We start from the raw sequence: 17,440 nt of genomic DNA, 5'->3' as shown, positions 1-17,440 counted from the left end.
CATTAAAGTCCTCTCTGCATGCATTTTGCCTCTAAGTGTTATTACCATTCTTCACTCTGGAGAGTTTGGAGGCCCTCATTCTATTCTCTACAAATGAATGTTCCATAAGCCCACTCCACTGTCTTATACAACCAAGTGTTCATTTAGCTCTGTTCAGAATCATTAAAAAAACCACAGGCAAGAGCAGGTGAATTTTAACTGATATTTAGTATATAACAGCAACTGTTGACATAAATATAATAGAAACCTTTGCCTCTAAGTGTAAGGGTCCATGATTTGCTGAAGAATGATGCCACAGACTCAAACAGTATGCAAATGCAAAAAGTGTTTTACTTTGCGTAAGTCCAGCATGCTGGGGTCTACCATCTACAAAGATGGAGAGACCCCAAAGTGAGCTCACAGGCCTGATTTCAAGCACATTAGGGGAATTCTGTGGAGGGGTAAGTGACCTCTCTCTTAATCTTGGCTTTATCTCTATGGACATTCCAGAACCATTGCTGGGGGGACTGGAAGCTGTTGTTGAGGAAGTCTGGAAACTGTTGCTGACAATGGTCCTTGCCTCAGGACTAGTGGTAGAGCAGCTTCTGAGTCCTGGACTTGCCCAGTTCTGGGAAACAGAGATGTAGGCCTAGTTTCCTGAACTGCCAGTTTGAAGCCTGTCATGGAATCAGCCTAGCCTTCTTATAAGAAAGTTAATACTAAATGTGAAAAACTTTGTAGCTAAATAACATTTCAGGAGATGAATCTATTGTATTGCAATTAGCATAATATTTGAGTTGCAGGGAAACTCTCAATGTGATGATTACAGCCCCTCTTCCATTACGTGTTCCATAAAAGCCTGAAGATTTTCAAGCTACCCGATTTCTGCTTAGGATTCTGTTTAGAAAATGCCTCTCGGAGCATAGCGTTTTGAATCACATGTTTTTGTAAAGGCACAGTTTTAAAGACTTAACCCTTTGAGACATTAAGTCTGTAAGACTTAACAGCTATTGTCGTTTCCCTTTAACTTTGCTAATGAGGGGAACTCTTTTACTCAAGAACAAGTGAGCCTCCACTGCTGTCACTGGCTTCAACATTCCAAAGCACCATAGCATTAACAAAAGATAAAGCAGACGTGGCGGTGCACACTTTAATCCCAGCACTGCTCAGGCAGAGGCAGGCAGATCTCTGTGAGTTTAGGCCAACTTGGTTTGCGTGGTGAATTCCAGGACAGTCAGAGGGCCGTATAGATAGACCCTGTCTTGGAAAGAAAAAAAAAAGCAAAAACAAAAGTACCTTAAAAGTACACCTGGGCTTTGTTCTAGTCTGTTGTGCTCATAGATATTCATGAATGCTGGGTATGTTTTTATAATGGATTTCTAATATATAATAGAAGTGTGTTGCCCTGCTAATTCAGGTTGAAGTGAACCATTGTCAGGACAATGCTCAGCACAATAGGCAGGGATTCCCCATCTCTGACCTTGACTGGGGAGTTATAAAACACCTCTCTGCCTCTACCTGAAGAATGTCTCATAGCCTAGAGTAAGATTACAGGTTCAGCTTCCTTTCTCCTGATAAGAACCTGTTTAGCTAGCACCCAGAGACTCCTGAAGTGCTTCCCCATGCTGATGAGGCATCAGCCAAGGACCTCTGCCCATGCTGGGTATTCTGACTCTAGTCCTGTGTCCTTTTGTCATAGATGGGCTTGTGTTGGCTGTAGTTTTATATCAAGAGAGCTACCAGTCTATATTGTTTTGGGTCTAGTTCCTTTTGAGATTTGCCTGTTGTACACATAGTTTGTCTTTTTAATTGCAGAATAGTATTTCATTGTGCAGTCCCCCACGCTGCTCCTTTGGATTGCCTCCAGGTTGGGGGTGTTACAACTGACGCTTAGGAAGTTGTTTGTTTTGCGTCTTCATTTATGAAACTGCTAGAATATGAGCTGAGTTTTAAAAATTCTTACTTTTCCTTTTCCTTACTTCCTGTCAATCTCTCTGTTATTTCATTTTTTTGTGAGTAGGGTCTGAGGATTGAACCTGGGCCTCTTGCATGTTAGGAAAACACTTTACCACTGAGACAGCCCCCAATCCCCGCTATATTTTTATGCACCTCCTCCAGCAGCGTTTGCAGTTGGTGAAAACTATGGGCATGCTTAATTTTAAACCCATTTTTTGCATTTTATCCTTGTACTCAACAGAGGTCTGGACTATAGTAAAGGAAAGATCTCATGTTGAACCTGGCCAGTATTATTATACCTTTTGTGATGTTCCTAAATCAAAATGTTTGGTGTAGGACTGGAGAGATGGCTCAGAGGTTAAGAGCACTGACTGCTCTTCCGAAGGTCCTGAGTTCAAATCCCAGCAACCACATGGTGACTCACAACCATCCGTAATGAGATCTGACGCCCTCTTCTGGTGTGTCTGAAGACAGCTATAGTGTACTTAGATATAACAATAAATAAATCTTTAAGAAAAAATTTAGGTGTACGTGAAACAAAGCCTTCCCTTGATCACCACAGAATGTACACAGCCCCCCTCACTGTGATGATGCCATGATTACACCACAGAATATACACATCCCCCCTCACTGTAATGATGCCATGGTTATTATTTCTAAGGAAAATAAATGTTTTCTAATGACCATTTTATTTTCATAAAAATATGGCTGTTGAAATCTCTCACAGTTTTCAGTTTTTCTTTAAATAAGGAAATATAGAAAAGGTCCTATAATGCTATACTTCAAAAAACCTGACGTACAGTATAATCTATTTTGTGTTTTTCACTATGGAGGAAACTGTTTTACTGTTTCCATTTTTAAAATTTATAAAAATCCAATAGCATAATAGGATGGCTGTCAAAGACAACTGTTGATGTGTGATGGTTTGTATATCACTGGACCAGGGAGTGGCACCATCTGAAGGTGTGGCCTTGTTGGAATAGGTGTAGCCTGGTTGGAATGGGTGTGTCACTGTGGGTGTGGATATAAGATCCTGACCCTAGTTGCCTGGAAGTCAGTCTTCCACTAGCAGCATTTGGATGAAGACTTAGAACTCTCAGCTCCTCCTGTACCATGCCTGCCTGGATACTGCCATGCTCTCACCTTGATGATAATGGACTGAACCTCTGAACCTGTAAGCCAGCCCCAATTAAATGTTGCTTTTTATAAGACTTGCCTTGGTCCTGGTGTCTGTTCACAGCAGTAAAACCCTAACTAAGACACAAATTGGTACTGGGAGTGGGGTATTGCTGTGATAGGCCTGACCATGTTTTTATTCGAAAGAATGTGGATTTGGGGACTTTGTATTTGGAAAGCAATGGAATGCTTTAAATGGGGCTTAGTGGGTCATCCTAGTAGGAATATGGAAGACTTAGTTGCTGGGAGTAATTTGAACTGTGTTGACCTGGCCCAAGAGATTTCAAAGGAGAAGAATTTCAGAATGTGGCATAAAGACTGGTTTTGTGGTATTTTGGTGAAGAGTGTGGCTACTTTTTGTCCTTGTCTGAAAAGTTTACCTGAGGCTAAGGTGAAGAGACTTGGATTAATTGCATTGACAAAAGAAGTTTCAAAAAAGCCCAGCAGAGACTTTGTTCTCTGGTTAAGTCTCACAAAGAGAAGTTTGAACAAGCATAGCAAGCTTAGAAAGGCAAAATATAAAATAAATTGTTCGAATATTAAAGGAGTACCAGGAAGTGAAATGGAGCAAAATCTTGTGTTCTAGGAGATAACAGATTAAGGGAGTGGGACCTTGGGGCAAGATTCTACCCAGCTTAATTAGATCCAGGTATGGTGGTACACACCTTTAATCGAATACTGATCTCTGCATTCAAGGTCAATCTACAGAGCAAGAACCAGGATAGCCAAGCTTAGGCAGTGAAGGATTTAGAAAACATAAAGCTAATGATAATGTAATAGTACAAGGGGATCATGTTCTAGTTCCTGTAAGCAGCAGAACTCGGCAGCTTCAGCCACGTGGCTCTGGCTCTAGAGTTAAGAATGGAAGGAACTACTGGGAAAATTGATGGTGGTTAGCTGGAGCTAAGGAATTAGCAGTGATTAAGAAGAGACCAGCATCACTGAGGTGAAATCTTCTGGAAATTGTTTTCTGGGAGCACAAAGAAGCTGTGTTCCAGAGATACCCGAGGTTGTACCTCATGCTGAGGCTGGACTTGGTAATGTGTAAGAGTCACTCAGGTGCTACTGCTTGTGAAGGAATGAAGGGATCATGGAGAGAAACTGAGGCTTAGCACTGTGAGAGGCCAGGGAAGGCCATTGGAGAAGGTGAAGCCTCAGCTGTAGTTGATGGCCCAGGACTGAAGGGGTCATGCAAAGAATTTGAGGCTTGGCACCCTGAAGAGAGCCTATGAGAGGCTATTGGTGAAGCCTAGTTGGAGTGGAACACCCCAGTGTATTGGAGATGTCAGTACCGTGGGATGATCACCAAGAACAGCAGCCGTAGTGGAGTGGATCATCCTGAGCTTAGAGTGCTACAGAGGGCAGAGCTGGAAAAGTGAGGCCAGCCCTTAGGAGGAGTCCAAAAGATCAAGTGGAATCCCAGACACTGAAACAAGAAGCTGTAACATTGAAATTGCCTTGGAGACTCACAGATGTTAAAGATGCCAGAGCCATTGGATACATGCTGAGGAAAGCTGCTAACAGGGAGTAGAACCAGCCCAGGAGAAAGCAGTTTGTTGCAGTCAACAAAGATGAAAAAGGAGTGGAGATCTGAAGACCGCTTTGACATCAGCCATGGAGATGCAGAGTTTGGAGTTTGCCCAGCTGGTTTCCTGCCTTGCTTTGGGGATTACAGTTAATTAAGTTGAATGAATCTCAGAAGAGACCTTGAACTTTGGACTTTTAACATTGTTGCAACTGTTATAGACGATGAGGACTTTGAAAGTTGGACTAAATGCATTTTGCATTATGCTATGTTTAAGTATGGCCCCCATAGACTCATGTTTTTGAACAAGTCTATGGGGACCAGGGAGTGGAATGTGATTGTTTGTATATCACTGGACCAGGGAGTGGCACCATCTGAAGGTGTGGCCTTGTTGGAATAGGTGTGGCCTGGTTGGAATGGGTGTGTCACTGTGGGTGTGGATATAAGATCCTGACCCTAGTTGCCTGGAAGTCAGTCTTCCACTAGCAGCATTTGGATGAAGACTTAGCTCCTCCTGCACCATGCCTGCCTGGATACTGCCATGCTCTCACCTTGATGATAATGGACTGAACCTCTGAACCTGTAAGCCAGCCCCAATTAAATGTTGCTTTTTATAAGACTTGCCTTGGTCCTGGTGTCTGTTCACAGCAGTAAAACCCTAACTAAGACATGATGCAATAAGATTTTTCACTTTTAAGAATTTTTTTTCAAAGAAGCCTCCCTTAAAAACATTTGTTTTTTTTTTTTTTTTTTGTTTTTCGAGACAGGGTTTCTCTGTGTAGCCCTGGCTGTCCTGGAACTCACTTTGTAGACCAGGCTGGCCTCGAACTCAGAAATCCTCCTGCCTCTGCCTCCCGAGTGCTGGGTTTAAAGGCGTGCGCCACCACGCCCGGCCCTTAAAAACATTTTGAGGTTTTAATATTGTTCTAATTTATATGTATATATGTTCTCGTCTGCATGTATGTGTAAGCATGTGCATGAAGGTGCCTGTAGGTGCCAAAAGAAGGCATCAGATCCCTTGGGCCTGAGGTTACAGACTGATGTGAGCTTCCTGACATGTTTGCTGGGAACGGAACTCTGGCCCTCTGTAAAAGCAGCAAGTGTGATTAAGAACTGAGCCATTTCTACAGCACCCTCTTTCTTTTTTAAATACTTACTTTATTGTTTATTTAAGTATATGGGTGTGGGTATGTGCACATGTATATGAGTACCCAGGGAGGCCAGAATATGTTGTGGGATGCCCTGGAGCTAGAGTTACAAGTGGATGTGAGCCCTTGTTCTGATTTTTAAAGACAAAGCAATTCTATATAGCTCAGGCTGGCCTTAACTGGAGTCTTCTGAGCATTTGCCTCCTGAGTACTGCAGTTACATATGTGTGCCATCCTCAGGACCACAGTTACATATGTGTGCCTCCTGAGTACTGCAGTTACATATGTGTGCCATCCTCAGGACCACAGTTACATATGTGTGCCATCTTCAGGACCACAGTTACATATGTGTGCCTCCAGAGTACTGCAGTTACATATGTGTGCCATCCTCAGGACCACAGTTACATATGTGTGTCTCCTGAGAACTCCAGTTACATATGTGTGCCTCCTGAGTTCTGCAGTCACACATGTGTGTCATGCTGGTTAGCAAATGTCTTCTTCCTTTAAAAGAAGAGTATAGCTGGGCAGTGGTGGCGCAGGCCTTTAATCCCAGCACTTGGGAGGCAGAGGCAGGCAGATTTCTGAGTTTGAGGCCAGCCTGGTCTACAGAGTGAGTTCCAGGACAGCCAAGGCTATACAGAGAAACCCTGTCTCAAAAAAACAAAACAAAACAAAACAAAAAAAAGAAAAAGAAGAAAAGTATAAAATCCTTAAAAGTGTGCTGCTATTTTCTTTTTGTTTGCTTTTGAAAACAAGTGTATTTATGTATCTATATTTTGTATAAGCGTGCATTCACAGTGACAGATTCATATGTTAACAAAGTATCTAAGTAAGAAGATTTTTGCCTGTGATATAATTACCTGATGTCTTAGGCTACTAGGAAGAGCATTTGGACTTTTAGACAATTCACTTATACTGGCCTTTTGAGCAAATATGTCACCTTGGTACAAATTCAGGAGTAGTCTTTGTCTAATGATGTTTTTTTTAATGGTTAATTTTACATGGCTTTTAGTTAATCACTGAGAACTTACAGGACAGGAAAAGATAATGAAGCCTTTCCTCTATGTTCAAGGACCAAGTGTTTTTAGATATGTCTTGTCTTCATCTCCTTCTTTTTCTCCTCCTCCTCCTTCTCCTTCTTCTTCTATTTTTGTTTTTGGTCTGTTTTTGTTTTTGTTTTCTCTGTGTAGAATCAGGTTAATTTTAACTCAGCGATCCGCCTGTCTCTCTGATTTGCCTGGGACTGAGGGTGTGTGTCACTGTGCCTTTCCATCGGTCCTCTTCCTACACTGGATGATTGCCTTGGGATTCTGAAGGCATGGCTTCCCATTCTCAACCCTATCTTCCTCCCACTGGGCATTTTTCCATAGCTGCTAATTTTTTCTTCTATGAAAAGTGTAGTGAGTTTTGGTATTGTATGACTAGAAATAATTTTGGTGATTTTTTTTTTTTTCTTTCACTCCCTTAGTCAGTAGAAAGCTTCCTTAGCCAGGCTCAAGATAAAGTTTCATGGTGACTGACGTGAAGTAAAAGGCTTATGCGTTTGTTTGTTTCAGATCTCTATAAAAATGGACTCCAGAGGGCTAACTTTGTGCCATTTATAGCTGTCCTGAAGGTAAGGGGAAATCATTTGTTCATCCACTGAGTGACACAAGCAGATGACTCCTGACTCATTAGTAGGAAGACTTCGGTCTTGCATCAAGCAGAATTCATCTTCCTATCCAGTAGTCAGACAAGAGCAGATATCTTTTTAAATAGTATTGCCTAGCGTGTTTGTGGGAAAAATTACAAAACATAGTCCAAGTTGTCCCCTAGCTGAAACATTTGATAGTTTACATTTTATAAATCTTAATTTAAGGGTTGCTTATAAATATTATAGCAGAATGTTTAAACTTATACATTTATTTCTGAAAAAGAGGGTTTGGTGTTCTTTGTTTCCTTCAGGCTAATGGCCATTATTAACATGTTTTCCTAGCTATTAAAGTTGCTATTCTAGAACACCATTATTACAAAAATATTCTAATATATTTAAATGTGATTGCCATCAAGTTATCATGAAATTATGTCAAGTTGAGGCACATAAATAGTTTAAATATTTGTGTGTGTCATTGCCGCACAGAGTTTAAAATAGTCTTCATTACAATATCATTAAGATAAAATAGCCTCCCCTTTTTACTGTTAATTTTAAGTAATTTTTGCATGATTATTCACTAATTCTATAGCCTACCAATATTTCTTGAAAACCTACTCTGTGCAAACTGCCACACTAGTCAGAGTAGGTAATAGAATTATGAAATAGGTGGTTTTTATCTCTATAATCTTGTTGAGAATGCAAAATGTACACAAATACTTAACGCAGAAAGCAAAGTATAGAGTTCCCAAATGACGCTCAATTATGTGCCAAATGTAATTTATCTAATTTTAGATATGCAAATGGTCTTGATGCATATCAACATATTCAAAAAAGAATAAAGTTTTATTTAGCAAAAACTAAACTTCAAATTTTCGTGCTAAGAAGGAAGAGTTGAAATAGCTTCAGATACTCTAAACACACAGTCAGACAAGTTCTTTACCATAACGCTGGATTATTGTTGGTGCCTAACAGAGAACTAACGCAGAAGAATTCAAACATCTGTTTCCCTCACCAATTTTAGGTTCCCGGGGAACTTAATTTCTCCGAGATATTTATAGAAGTGAGGAAAGTGCTTTCAGAGGGTCCATCCTGTCAGTAATGTCTCCCTTTGATATTCATGCTTCACACATGGGGAGAGGTGATTTGCGATGTTTCTGCTCTACTCCAAAGTAATATAGTCTATAAAGAGACCACAATACAGACAAGAAATGAAGAAAAATCGTGCCCAAAATAGTATCTTCATATGGTGCTAATACACGAGCTATAGAAAAAGAAGGCTCACAGAACTTTGTCTATATACTTTTCTGGAGGAAATTTGAGCCTTTTATTCCTCTGTGGCCAGTAATTTACCATAATTCAATATACGATACCAATGACAGACAACTAAATGGACCCATCAAATTTCCTTTCCTTTTCTTTTTCTGCTCTTGATTTTTCTGAAGACAGAAGAGCACCCAAAATGAATAATTCATAATTTCAAATTGACCATGAGCTGACATGTCCAAGAATCAATGTAAAGATTGCATTAGAAAATATCTAACATTGCATACACTAGCAAGCATTTGCTGAAAGGACCCGGATATAGCTGTCTCTTGTGAGACTAGGCCGGGGCCTAGCAAACACAGAAGTGGATGCTCACAGTCAGCTATTGGATGGATCACAGGGCCCCCCAATGGAGGAGCTAGAGAAAGTATCCAAGGAGGTAAAGAGATCTGCAACCCTGTAGGTGCAACAACATTATGAACTAACCAGTACCCCAGAGCTCTTGACTCTAGCTGCATATGTATCAAAAGATGGCCTAGTCTGCCATCACTGGAAAGAGAGGCCCATTGGACATGCAAACTTTATATGCCCCAGTACAGGGGAACGCCAGGGCCAAAAAAATGGGAATGGGTGGGTAGGGAAGTGGGGGGTAGAGTATGAGGGACTTTTGGGATAGCATTGGAAATGTAATTGAGGAAAATACGTAATAAAAAATATAAAAAAATATATTAAAAAAAAAAGAAAATATCTAAAATGTCCAGTTCATTGCAAAGTTCTCTCATACATAACAGAGCACAGGTCAATGACAAGAAACTAGACCTGGCGCAGGTGGAGCTTGTCCGTCTTTTTGCTGTTTAACCACAAGAGTGGCCGTCATGAGGGAAGGTCTGGGGGACATGCTTGTGGGGCTCTGTCTTAATAGCTAATTGATACAAGAGGCATAGCCTTCTGTGGGTGGCACCATTCCTAGGCAAGTGGGGCCTGGGCTGTATAAAAAAGCCAGGCTGGAAAGCAAGCCAATAAGCAGCCTACCTTGGTCTCCGCTTCAGTTCCTGTCTTCAGGCTCTTGTCTTGGGGACCTTTGCTTCCCTCCATGAAAGTGAAATCAGCCCTTCCCTTCCCTAATATGCTTTTGAACAGTGCTTTATCAAAGCAACAGAAAGCAAAGTTGAGCAGTTTGTATGTGTGAAGACTCCTTTGAAAGCAAGGATGGCTTCATATTTAATTCACTTTAAATCTTACCTACTACAGATGATAACATGACTTTCATCTTGGCCCAGCTGAGAGAAATGTACAGCAGAAACCAATGTAAGCACATAGGGGTGCTGATGATTTGGTAAAGGGATAGAGGCACTGGTGGGAGGAGAGAACTGACTCTCAGAAATGGTTCTCCAACCTCCACACACACTATGATATATGTGTGCAGCCACACACACACATGTACATAAACGTGTTCTCTCTAAATAAAGATATAAAAATAACAGAGTCTTATTAGTTTAGTAAAAAGAAAATTAGAATTTATTGAGGGAAAATAATATTATAAATACATTTTCGGGGCTGGGGAGATGGCTCAGTGGTTAAGAGCACTGACTGTTCTTTCAGAGGACCTGAGTTCAATTCCCAGAAACCACATGGTGGCTCACAACCATCTGTAATGGAATCTGATGTCCTCTTCTGGTGTATCTGAAGACACCTACAGTGTACTTACACACATTAAATAAGTAAATAAATATTTTTAAAAAATAAATATATTTCTTTGTTTCTCCCTAGTAAACAGAATTTATAATGTACCACAGAAGCTTATAGTTTATTGCTTGATGTATTGAAAAATAACAAGCACTTATGTAAGCTCTTAATAAATAATAACACTTTTATTAGATAATAGGAATGGTAGGGAATTGTATAATTAAAATACAATAAATATCAATAAATATGGTATAAATGTGTATAAATAAAATATACTATATATTGGAATAGTATGCATATATATTAGAATTGTATACATGTATGTTAGAATAGTATATATATGTATTGGAACAGTACATATATATATTAGAATAGTATTCTGTCATAAAATGGATTGAAATTCTGACTTATAGCTATAATATGAATGAATCTTGAAAACACTCTATGAAGTGAAACAAGCCAGGAACAAAAAGGATACATTTTTTTTGAAAGGCCAAATATTGTGTGATTTGTTTATGTGAGTTACCTAAATTGACTTGTATATAGAGAGCAAAACTAGACTGGAGGGTATCAGGTGTTGGGCAGAAGAAAGAATGGATATTTATTTACTTAATATCTATGAGTGTCTTGCTTACATGTATGTCTGTGTATCATGGGCATCCTGAATCTGGAGTTATGGATGGCTGCGAGCTGCCATTTGGATGCTGGGAATCGTAATCAGATTGTCTTTAAGAACAAGAGTTCTTAACCCTGATCTATCCCAGGCCCAGAGGAATGGATACTGTGTATACTGAGGACAGAGTGTCTAGTTAGTAATGTATCTGTTATGATGAAAGGTTCCCTAAATGGATAATGCTGATGAAGAACCCAGTGGATATGCTTAAAGCCAGAGTTAAGGTGATACATCTATGGTATGCATATTTTTTCCTGGATAGGGTTTCTCTATGTAGTCCTGTCTGTCCTGGAACTCAGAGATCAGAGTGCTGGGGTTAAGGTGTGCACTACCATGCCTGCTTTGTGTGTGTGTGTGTATGTATTTAAATTACTTGTATTATGATATATACACACACACACACACACATACACACTATAAATGTCTAATTAAAATAAGCTTCAAGTCTCATGACGTTACAAAAATGTTCTCAGGTTTTAGTGAAAAAACACTCCCTCCAAAGACCAGGAAGATCTCAAATTAGTGTGAAAAGACCACCTGACAGTGGCATCAATCAAATTGATAGAGATATTAGAATTATGTGATTAAAAATGTAAAGTGGCCATAGTAACAGTGCTTGCACAGGCTGTCTGTATGTGCCTGGTACTGTGGTATTAGCACGCCATGATACTAGCATGCTCTATTGACCAGTGATGTTTACTCATTTTGAATCAGCGTGCCATATAGGGATGGCCTCCAAGCATGTAAGAAAAGTGACAGAACCATCAGAGGACTGATTCCCTTAGGAGAGGATGCTTCTCATAGAGCTTTTTATAGCTGTGGGGAAACGGCAGCAAGGATCTGAGCAACCCCGCGAGCCAGTCTTACTAGTAAATCTGAAAGACAGAAATCAGGTAGAGCACAGTCTCTGGACACCGTGTCCAATCACCCGTGAGCAGCACCATAACGTATGGTAAGTCAGAGTTTCTTGTTTGCAAATGAAGACATACACTTCTAGATAGCACTCGAGTTAAAGAAATCACTCAGGGACTGAGGGCATGTATGTATGGAACACTTGTCATACAAGCATGGATCTAGTAAGGGCAGGAGGCAGAGACAGGTTTTCAGAGCAAGCTGGCCTGGTAAAAAGGTCCTGCCCTTGTAAGTATATAAAGTAGAGAGCAATTGAGAAAGACAGCCAATGTCAACCCTCAGGTTATGTGCACAGCACACACACATACACACATGGAAAAGAAAAGAAGTCACATAAGAAAGTAGAGAAAAATAGTGTTTTCAAGGTCTATCCATGTGGTCGCATATCTGAGCATTTTGTTCTCTGCCCTCTCCCACTTTTAAAGGCAAGGTTTCACTGTGTGGCCAGGCTGGTCCTGAGCTGACACTCCTCTTGCCTCAGTCTCCAGAGTGCTGGGATTATAGGTTTGTACCACTGTGCCTGGCCTCTGTTCTTTTGAATGGTGTGAAAATTACCTATTATTATATATACCACATTTTGTTTACCCAGTCCTTTGCTGATGGATATTTGAGATATCTGCACATTTTTGCTATTGTGAGTAAAGCCACCGTGAACATTTTTGGTGCAAACACATGTCATCCTGGGTAGGGTTTCTATTGCCGTGGAAAACACCGTAACCAAGGAAATGGGAGCACAAAAGGATTTGTTTGCCTATCACGTTCTGATCATAGTCTAGCGCTGAAGGAACTCGGCAGCAACCCAAGGCAGGAACCTGGAGGCAGGAACAGGAGCAGAGGCCATGAGGAGTGCTGCTGACTGACTCGCTCCTCTTACCTGGTTCATCCTGATTTTTTTTTATAGCACCCAGGACTGTTTACTGAGGGGTGGCATTGTCCACAATGTGCTGGGCCTTTCCATGTCAAACATTTAAAAAATGCCTTACAGGCTTGCCCACAGACCAATCTGATATAAGCATTTTCTCAATTGAGGTTTCTCTTCCCAGATAACTAGTTTGTGTCAGATTGGCAAAGGCCCAATGAGGACAGCCATGTCCTTTGGAGTCTAGAAGTGGAACGAGGCACATCAGTTATGTTTGTTCTTGCTGTTAAACTCCTTACAGTTTATAAGGCATACAGTTCAGCATGACTGCGAAGGCATGGCAGCAGGAGTGTGAGGTCCTGACCACAGTGCGTGGACAGCCGGAGCGCAGAGGGAGTGCTGGACTCGGTAGTGTTCTCTTTGTTCAGTCTGGGACCCAGCCCATGGGATGGTGCTGCCCACAATCAAGTGAGTCTTCCTTGCTCAGTTAAGACTTTCTGGAAACATCTTCATAGACACACTTGTGATATGTTTCCATGGCGATTAGTCAAGTTGGCGATGGAAATTAATCATCACATGTGGTAATTGCATACTTAATTTATTTGAGACATGGGTATACTGCTCTCTATACTGCTCTCTATAGAGGCCTTACTATTTTATGTTCCCACCATCGAGGTCGTAGTGCCTCTACATCCTTGACAATGCTTGTTTCTTTTCTTGGAAAACAAGCAAACAAATAAAAACCAATACACATCCCACTGAGGCTGAGGTAGGGTCACATTGTGGCTGAACATCTTTTCTTCCTTTGGGGGAGTACAGTAAACTTTATTGGTGATGTATGCCATTGTAGGACCTTCAGCACTTCACTGTAGGACCTTCAGCACTTCTTCTCTGGGGAATCCAGCACGGAAACTGTCTGTGTATGGAGGGACTGCATTGGTGGAAATGTATAGGGAACTGAGGCCCTTTCTTTCTGCATGTGCTCACTGGGGCTCAAGATCAGAAGACGTGACTCCTTGGAGTCATATGGACATAGAGTTGGCTGTACTTTTTATGTAGCCGAATCCATTGTATACCAGGACATGAATTTGATAGAGAGGTTCTTGGGAGCAGTGCAGCCTCAGCATCAAAGGCTGATGAGTGAGGGTCACTGTGATGCTGAACAGAAAACCACATCCTCAGGGCCTCGCAGGGTGCCCATCGGAGCTTCAGTGTCTCTTGTGGCGTACGCCTTTAATCCCAGCACTTGGAGACAGGTGGATTTCTGAGTTTGAGGCCAGCCTGGTCTACAAAGTGAGTTCCAGGGCAGCCAGAGCTACACAGAGAAACCCTGTCTCGAAAACAACAACAACAACAACAAAAAACAAAACAAAACAAACAACCCCCCCCAAAAAAACAAAAAACAACCAAAAACCAAAAAAAACGTTCTTGATATCATTACATCTGAGCCCTCTCTCCATATGCAAGTCACACCCATGATATGTTATGGGTGGGTACACAGAAGCCCATGCCAGTGGACTTCCTGTTCAGCTAGAGCTGAGCTTGCCCATAGCTGTAGCAGTATCTGTAAGTCCAGTACCACAATTCCCTGGGGAAGGCACCTATAGTCTTCTGGGTGGCAGTGATGATGTGGGCCTCAGTCACAAGTTCCATGGATGTCTTTGGTCAGAGGACTAAACAGTTGATGATGTTAGAGCTCTGCTGGCAATATATATATATATATATATATATATATATATATACATACATATACATATACACACACACATAGATATATCATGATGAGGACCACATAGATAGCTCAGTGAGTAAAGTCATTGACCTGAGTCAAATCCTTGGTGGAAGAGGAGAACTGACTCCTGAAAGTTGTCTCCTGACAACTGTATATGTGCCATGGCATGCCTGCACACATAGAGTACATGTCCCCCCCTCCCCCATCCCCTCACAATCAATCAATGTAAAAACATGTGTGCACACACACACACACACACACACACACACACACACAGAGTCTTAAACAGAGCTGGCACTGGGCTGGAAGCTTCTCCCTCTGGCTGGCTGCCTTTCATAGTGCAGAAGATGATATGTAGGCTGCTTGGGAGAAATGTCATTCCTGTTGCTCATTAGGTATTGGGGCAGTCGTCCATATTGATGCTTTCAGGGTCTTTTAATATTTGCTTTATAAGTAATATCCAGAGTTCAAAATTATACATCTCTACATCCCCAAAGTGGAAGCCACTGTATTAAATGTCTTCATATGTAAGTTCTCCCATCTCAGCTATTTCTGGTTGTTGATTAATTCCCCCATATCTGGTAATTTAGATCAGATGCTAAGACACAGTGTTCATTGCCTTGAGTCTATTATTTCCTTTAAATGGGCTAAGAATTTTTCTTTTTTTAATTTGGCAGTGGCTGAATATCTTGCTTTGTGCTAATACTTCAACTTTAAATACAAGAGTCCTGTCCAGATCTGCTGATTTCCTGAGAACAACGGGCCAATCTGATCTGTTTAAAAAATTTATCCATCGGAATAACTCGAGTCTATTGAGAGTTGCTTTTCGAGACAGGGTTTCTCTGTGTAGCCCTGGCTGTCCTGGAACTCACTCTGTAGATCAGACTGGCCTCAAACCCACAGAGATCTGCCTGCCCTTCCCTCCTGAGTGCTGGGATTAAGGACATGCACCACCACCACCTTTGAGGTGTTTTAGGTACCTTTAGGACGCATGTGTCCGGGTCTGTCTCAGCACTTCCCTGGTGACTCGGCTCAGCTCCAGCCTGGGCTCTCCAGTGAAGCCATTGGTGTTAGAGAATGTTAGTTGACTTTGGCTAGTCAGAGTGTTTACATGCTTCCCCGTTTCGTATGGCTTGTTCTTTGCTAAGTCATGCACCCTTAGCAATAATTCACCTTAATGTCAGTGCGTGTGATGGCACCACAGCGTCGGGTATTTGAGTTCTTGGTTCCCAGTTGGTGGCACTGTTTGGGGAGACTTGGGCGTGGCCTTGTTGGATGATGTCACTGAAACCACAAAGCCCAGTACCCGTTCCTGTGCACGCTCTCTGTTTTGTACTTGTGGTTTGAGATCTGAGACTTCAGCATCCTCTTCCAGCCTACTGCCATGCTGTTCCTGCCATTGACGACCTAACCCTCAGGAGATGTAAGCCCAGGTAAACTTCTGTCAGTCTCCTCAGACTGGTCCTTTATCACAACAATGAAAACGTAACTAATAGGGAATTTGGTTCCAGGGATGGAGGATGTCTATTTTGTATGTCTATTTTGTATGTATATTTTGTGCTGTTATATGTTAAAAGTATGAAATTTTATATTTTTTTAATTTTTACAGGGGATTAAGGTTAAGAGATAGCTTTGTGTCTCAGAAAAAATTTTGTGCCTTTTAAACAATATTTAGACTGAAAGAATCTGAGGACTTACGGATTTAGACTTAAGTATGTTGTTATTATAGCATGGCCGCAAGTCTATGGAGGCCAAGGAACAGAATGACATGGGTTAGTGAGAATGTCCCACATAGACTCAGATAGTTAAAGACTTGGTCCCCGGTTGGTGAGCTGTTTGGGTAAGTGAAGAAGGTGTGACCTTGCTGGAGAATGTTTGTCACTAGGTGTGGCTTTGAGGTCTCCAAGCCAATTACCATTCCCAATATAATCTGTCTCCATTGTGCTCTCAGTTCAAGACATGAGCTCTGAGTTTGCTCTCCCCACCCCTTCCCTCCTCGCTGTGGTGTACTCAGGGCCTCTGTGCCCAGCCTACATTTTCAGCACCTTGGATTTTAATTATAAGCAAAAAGAGAGTTTTTTGCCCTTAGTTCTGCTACTCAGCAATGTTTTACCATAGACATAGGAAAGTATAAATCTGAAAACAGTGGTGAGCACAGAGCCCCCCTCCCAACCCCCACCTCCCGCTTTGTTTCATGTGTGATGCAGTTAGGCAAACACTGGCCATGCTCACATGGGAGGATCTAGTGTAATTATTCAGGGAATGATTATCTAGAAGCCCTACTAATCACAGACATCAGGAGCACAGCATAATGCAAGAGCTTGACTAAAGCCATGAAAGTGTGAGGATAATGTACACACAGGACCATACTGGGAAGGAGCATCCCAAATGCTGATTGAAATTGTACCTGAATAATATTTTAAGTGATTTAAATATTCTCTTTGAGATATTTTCAACACAGCTAAAATGATCATATATTTTTATTCCGATGGATAAATTTTTTAAACAGATCAGATTGGCCCGTTGTTCTCAGGAAATCAGCAGATCTGGACAGGACTCTTGTATTTAAAGTTGAAGTATTAGCACAAAGCAAATGGATTGAACATTACCACCATAAAAGTGAATGTAGTGGCAGGTATCTTTGTCCAGTTTGTGATGCTAGAATAACTGGGAACAGGACGGGTGTTGTAAAGAATACAGGTCAGTTGGTAAAGTTCTGGAAGCCAGGAATTCCATGATCATGGAAATCACTAGGTGTGGATCTAGTGGGTCCTCATGCTGTATTCACTCATGGTGGGGAGGGGGCACACAGAGAAACGTGAAGGAATGCACGCCCCAGGAACCTCTCCTGATAACAGTATCTATCAGTCCATCCCTAAGGTCAGCATCCTCAGGCCA

The 17,440-nt window shown here is 41.4% G+C and overlaps 1 protein-coding gene across 3 annotated transcripts in view; it reads left to right on the top strand.

Moving 5' to 3' along the window:
• Positions 1-17,440, top strand: part of Afg1l (AFG1 like ATPase) — a 161,205-nt gene that overhangs the window by 72,743 nt on the left and 71,022 nt on the right. For all 3 annotated transcript variants that reach the window (XM_021174127.3, XM_085842799.1, XM_085842800.1), the window contains one exon: positions 7,341-7,399. In XM_021174127.3, coding sequence (XP_021029786.1) covers positions 7,341-7,399 — 59 coding nt within the window. The remainder of the gene's footprint in view (positions 1-7,340; positions 7,400-17,440) is intronic.

Source organism: Mus caroli, unplaced genomic scaffold (genome assembly GCF_978045245.1).
Source record: "Mus caroli unplaced genomic scaffold, Mus_caroli_1 scaffold_9, whole genome shotgun sequence".
In the NCBI taxonomy this organism is placed as follows: Eukaryota; Metazoa; Chordata; class Mammalia; order Rodentia; family Muridae; genus Mus; species Mus caroli.
The sequence above is the reverse complement of the archived record's forward strand: the minus strand, read 5'-3'. Positions and strand labels throughout refer to the sequence as shown.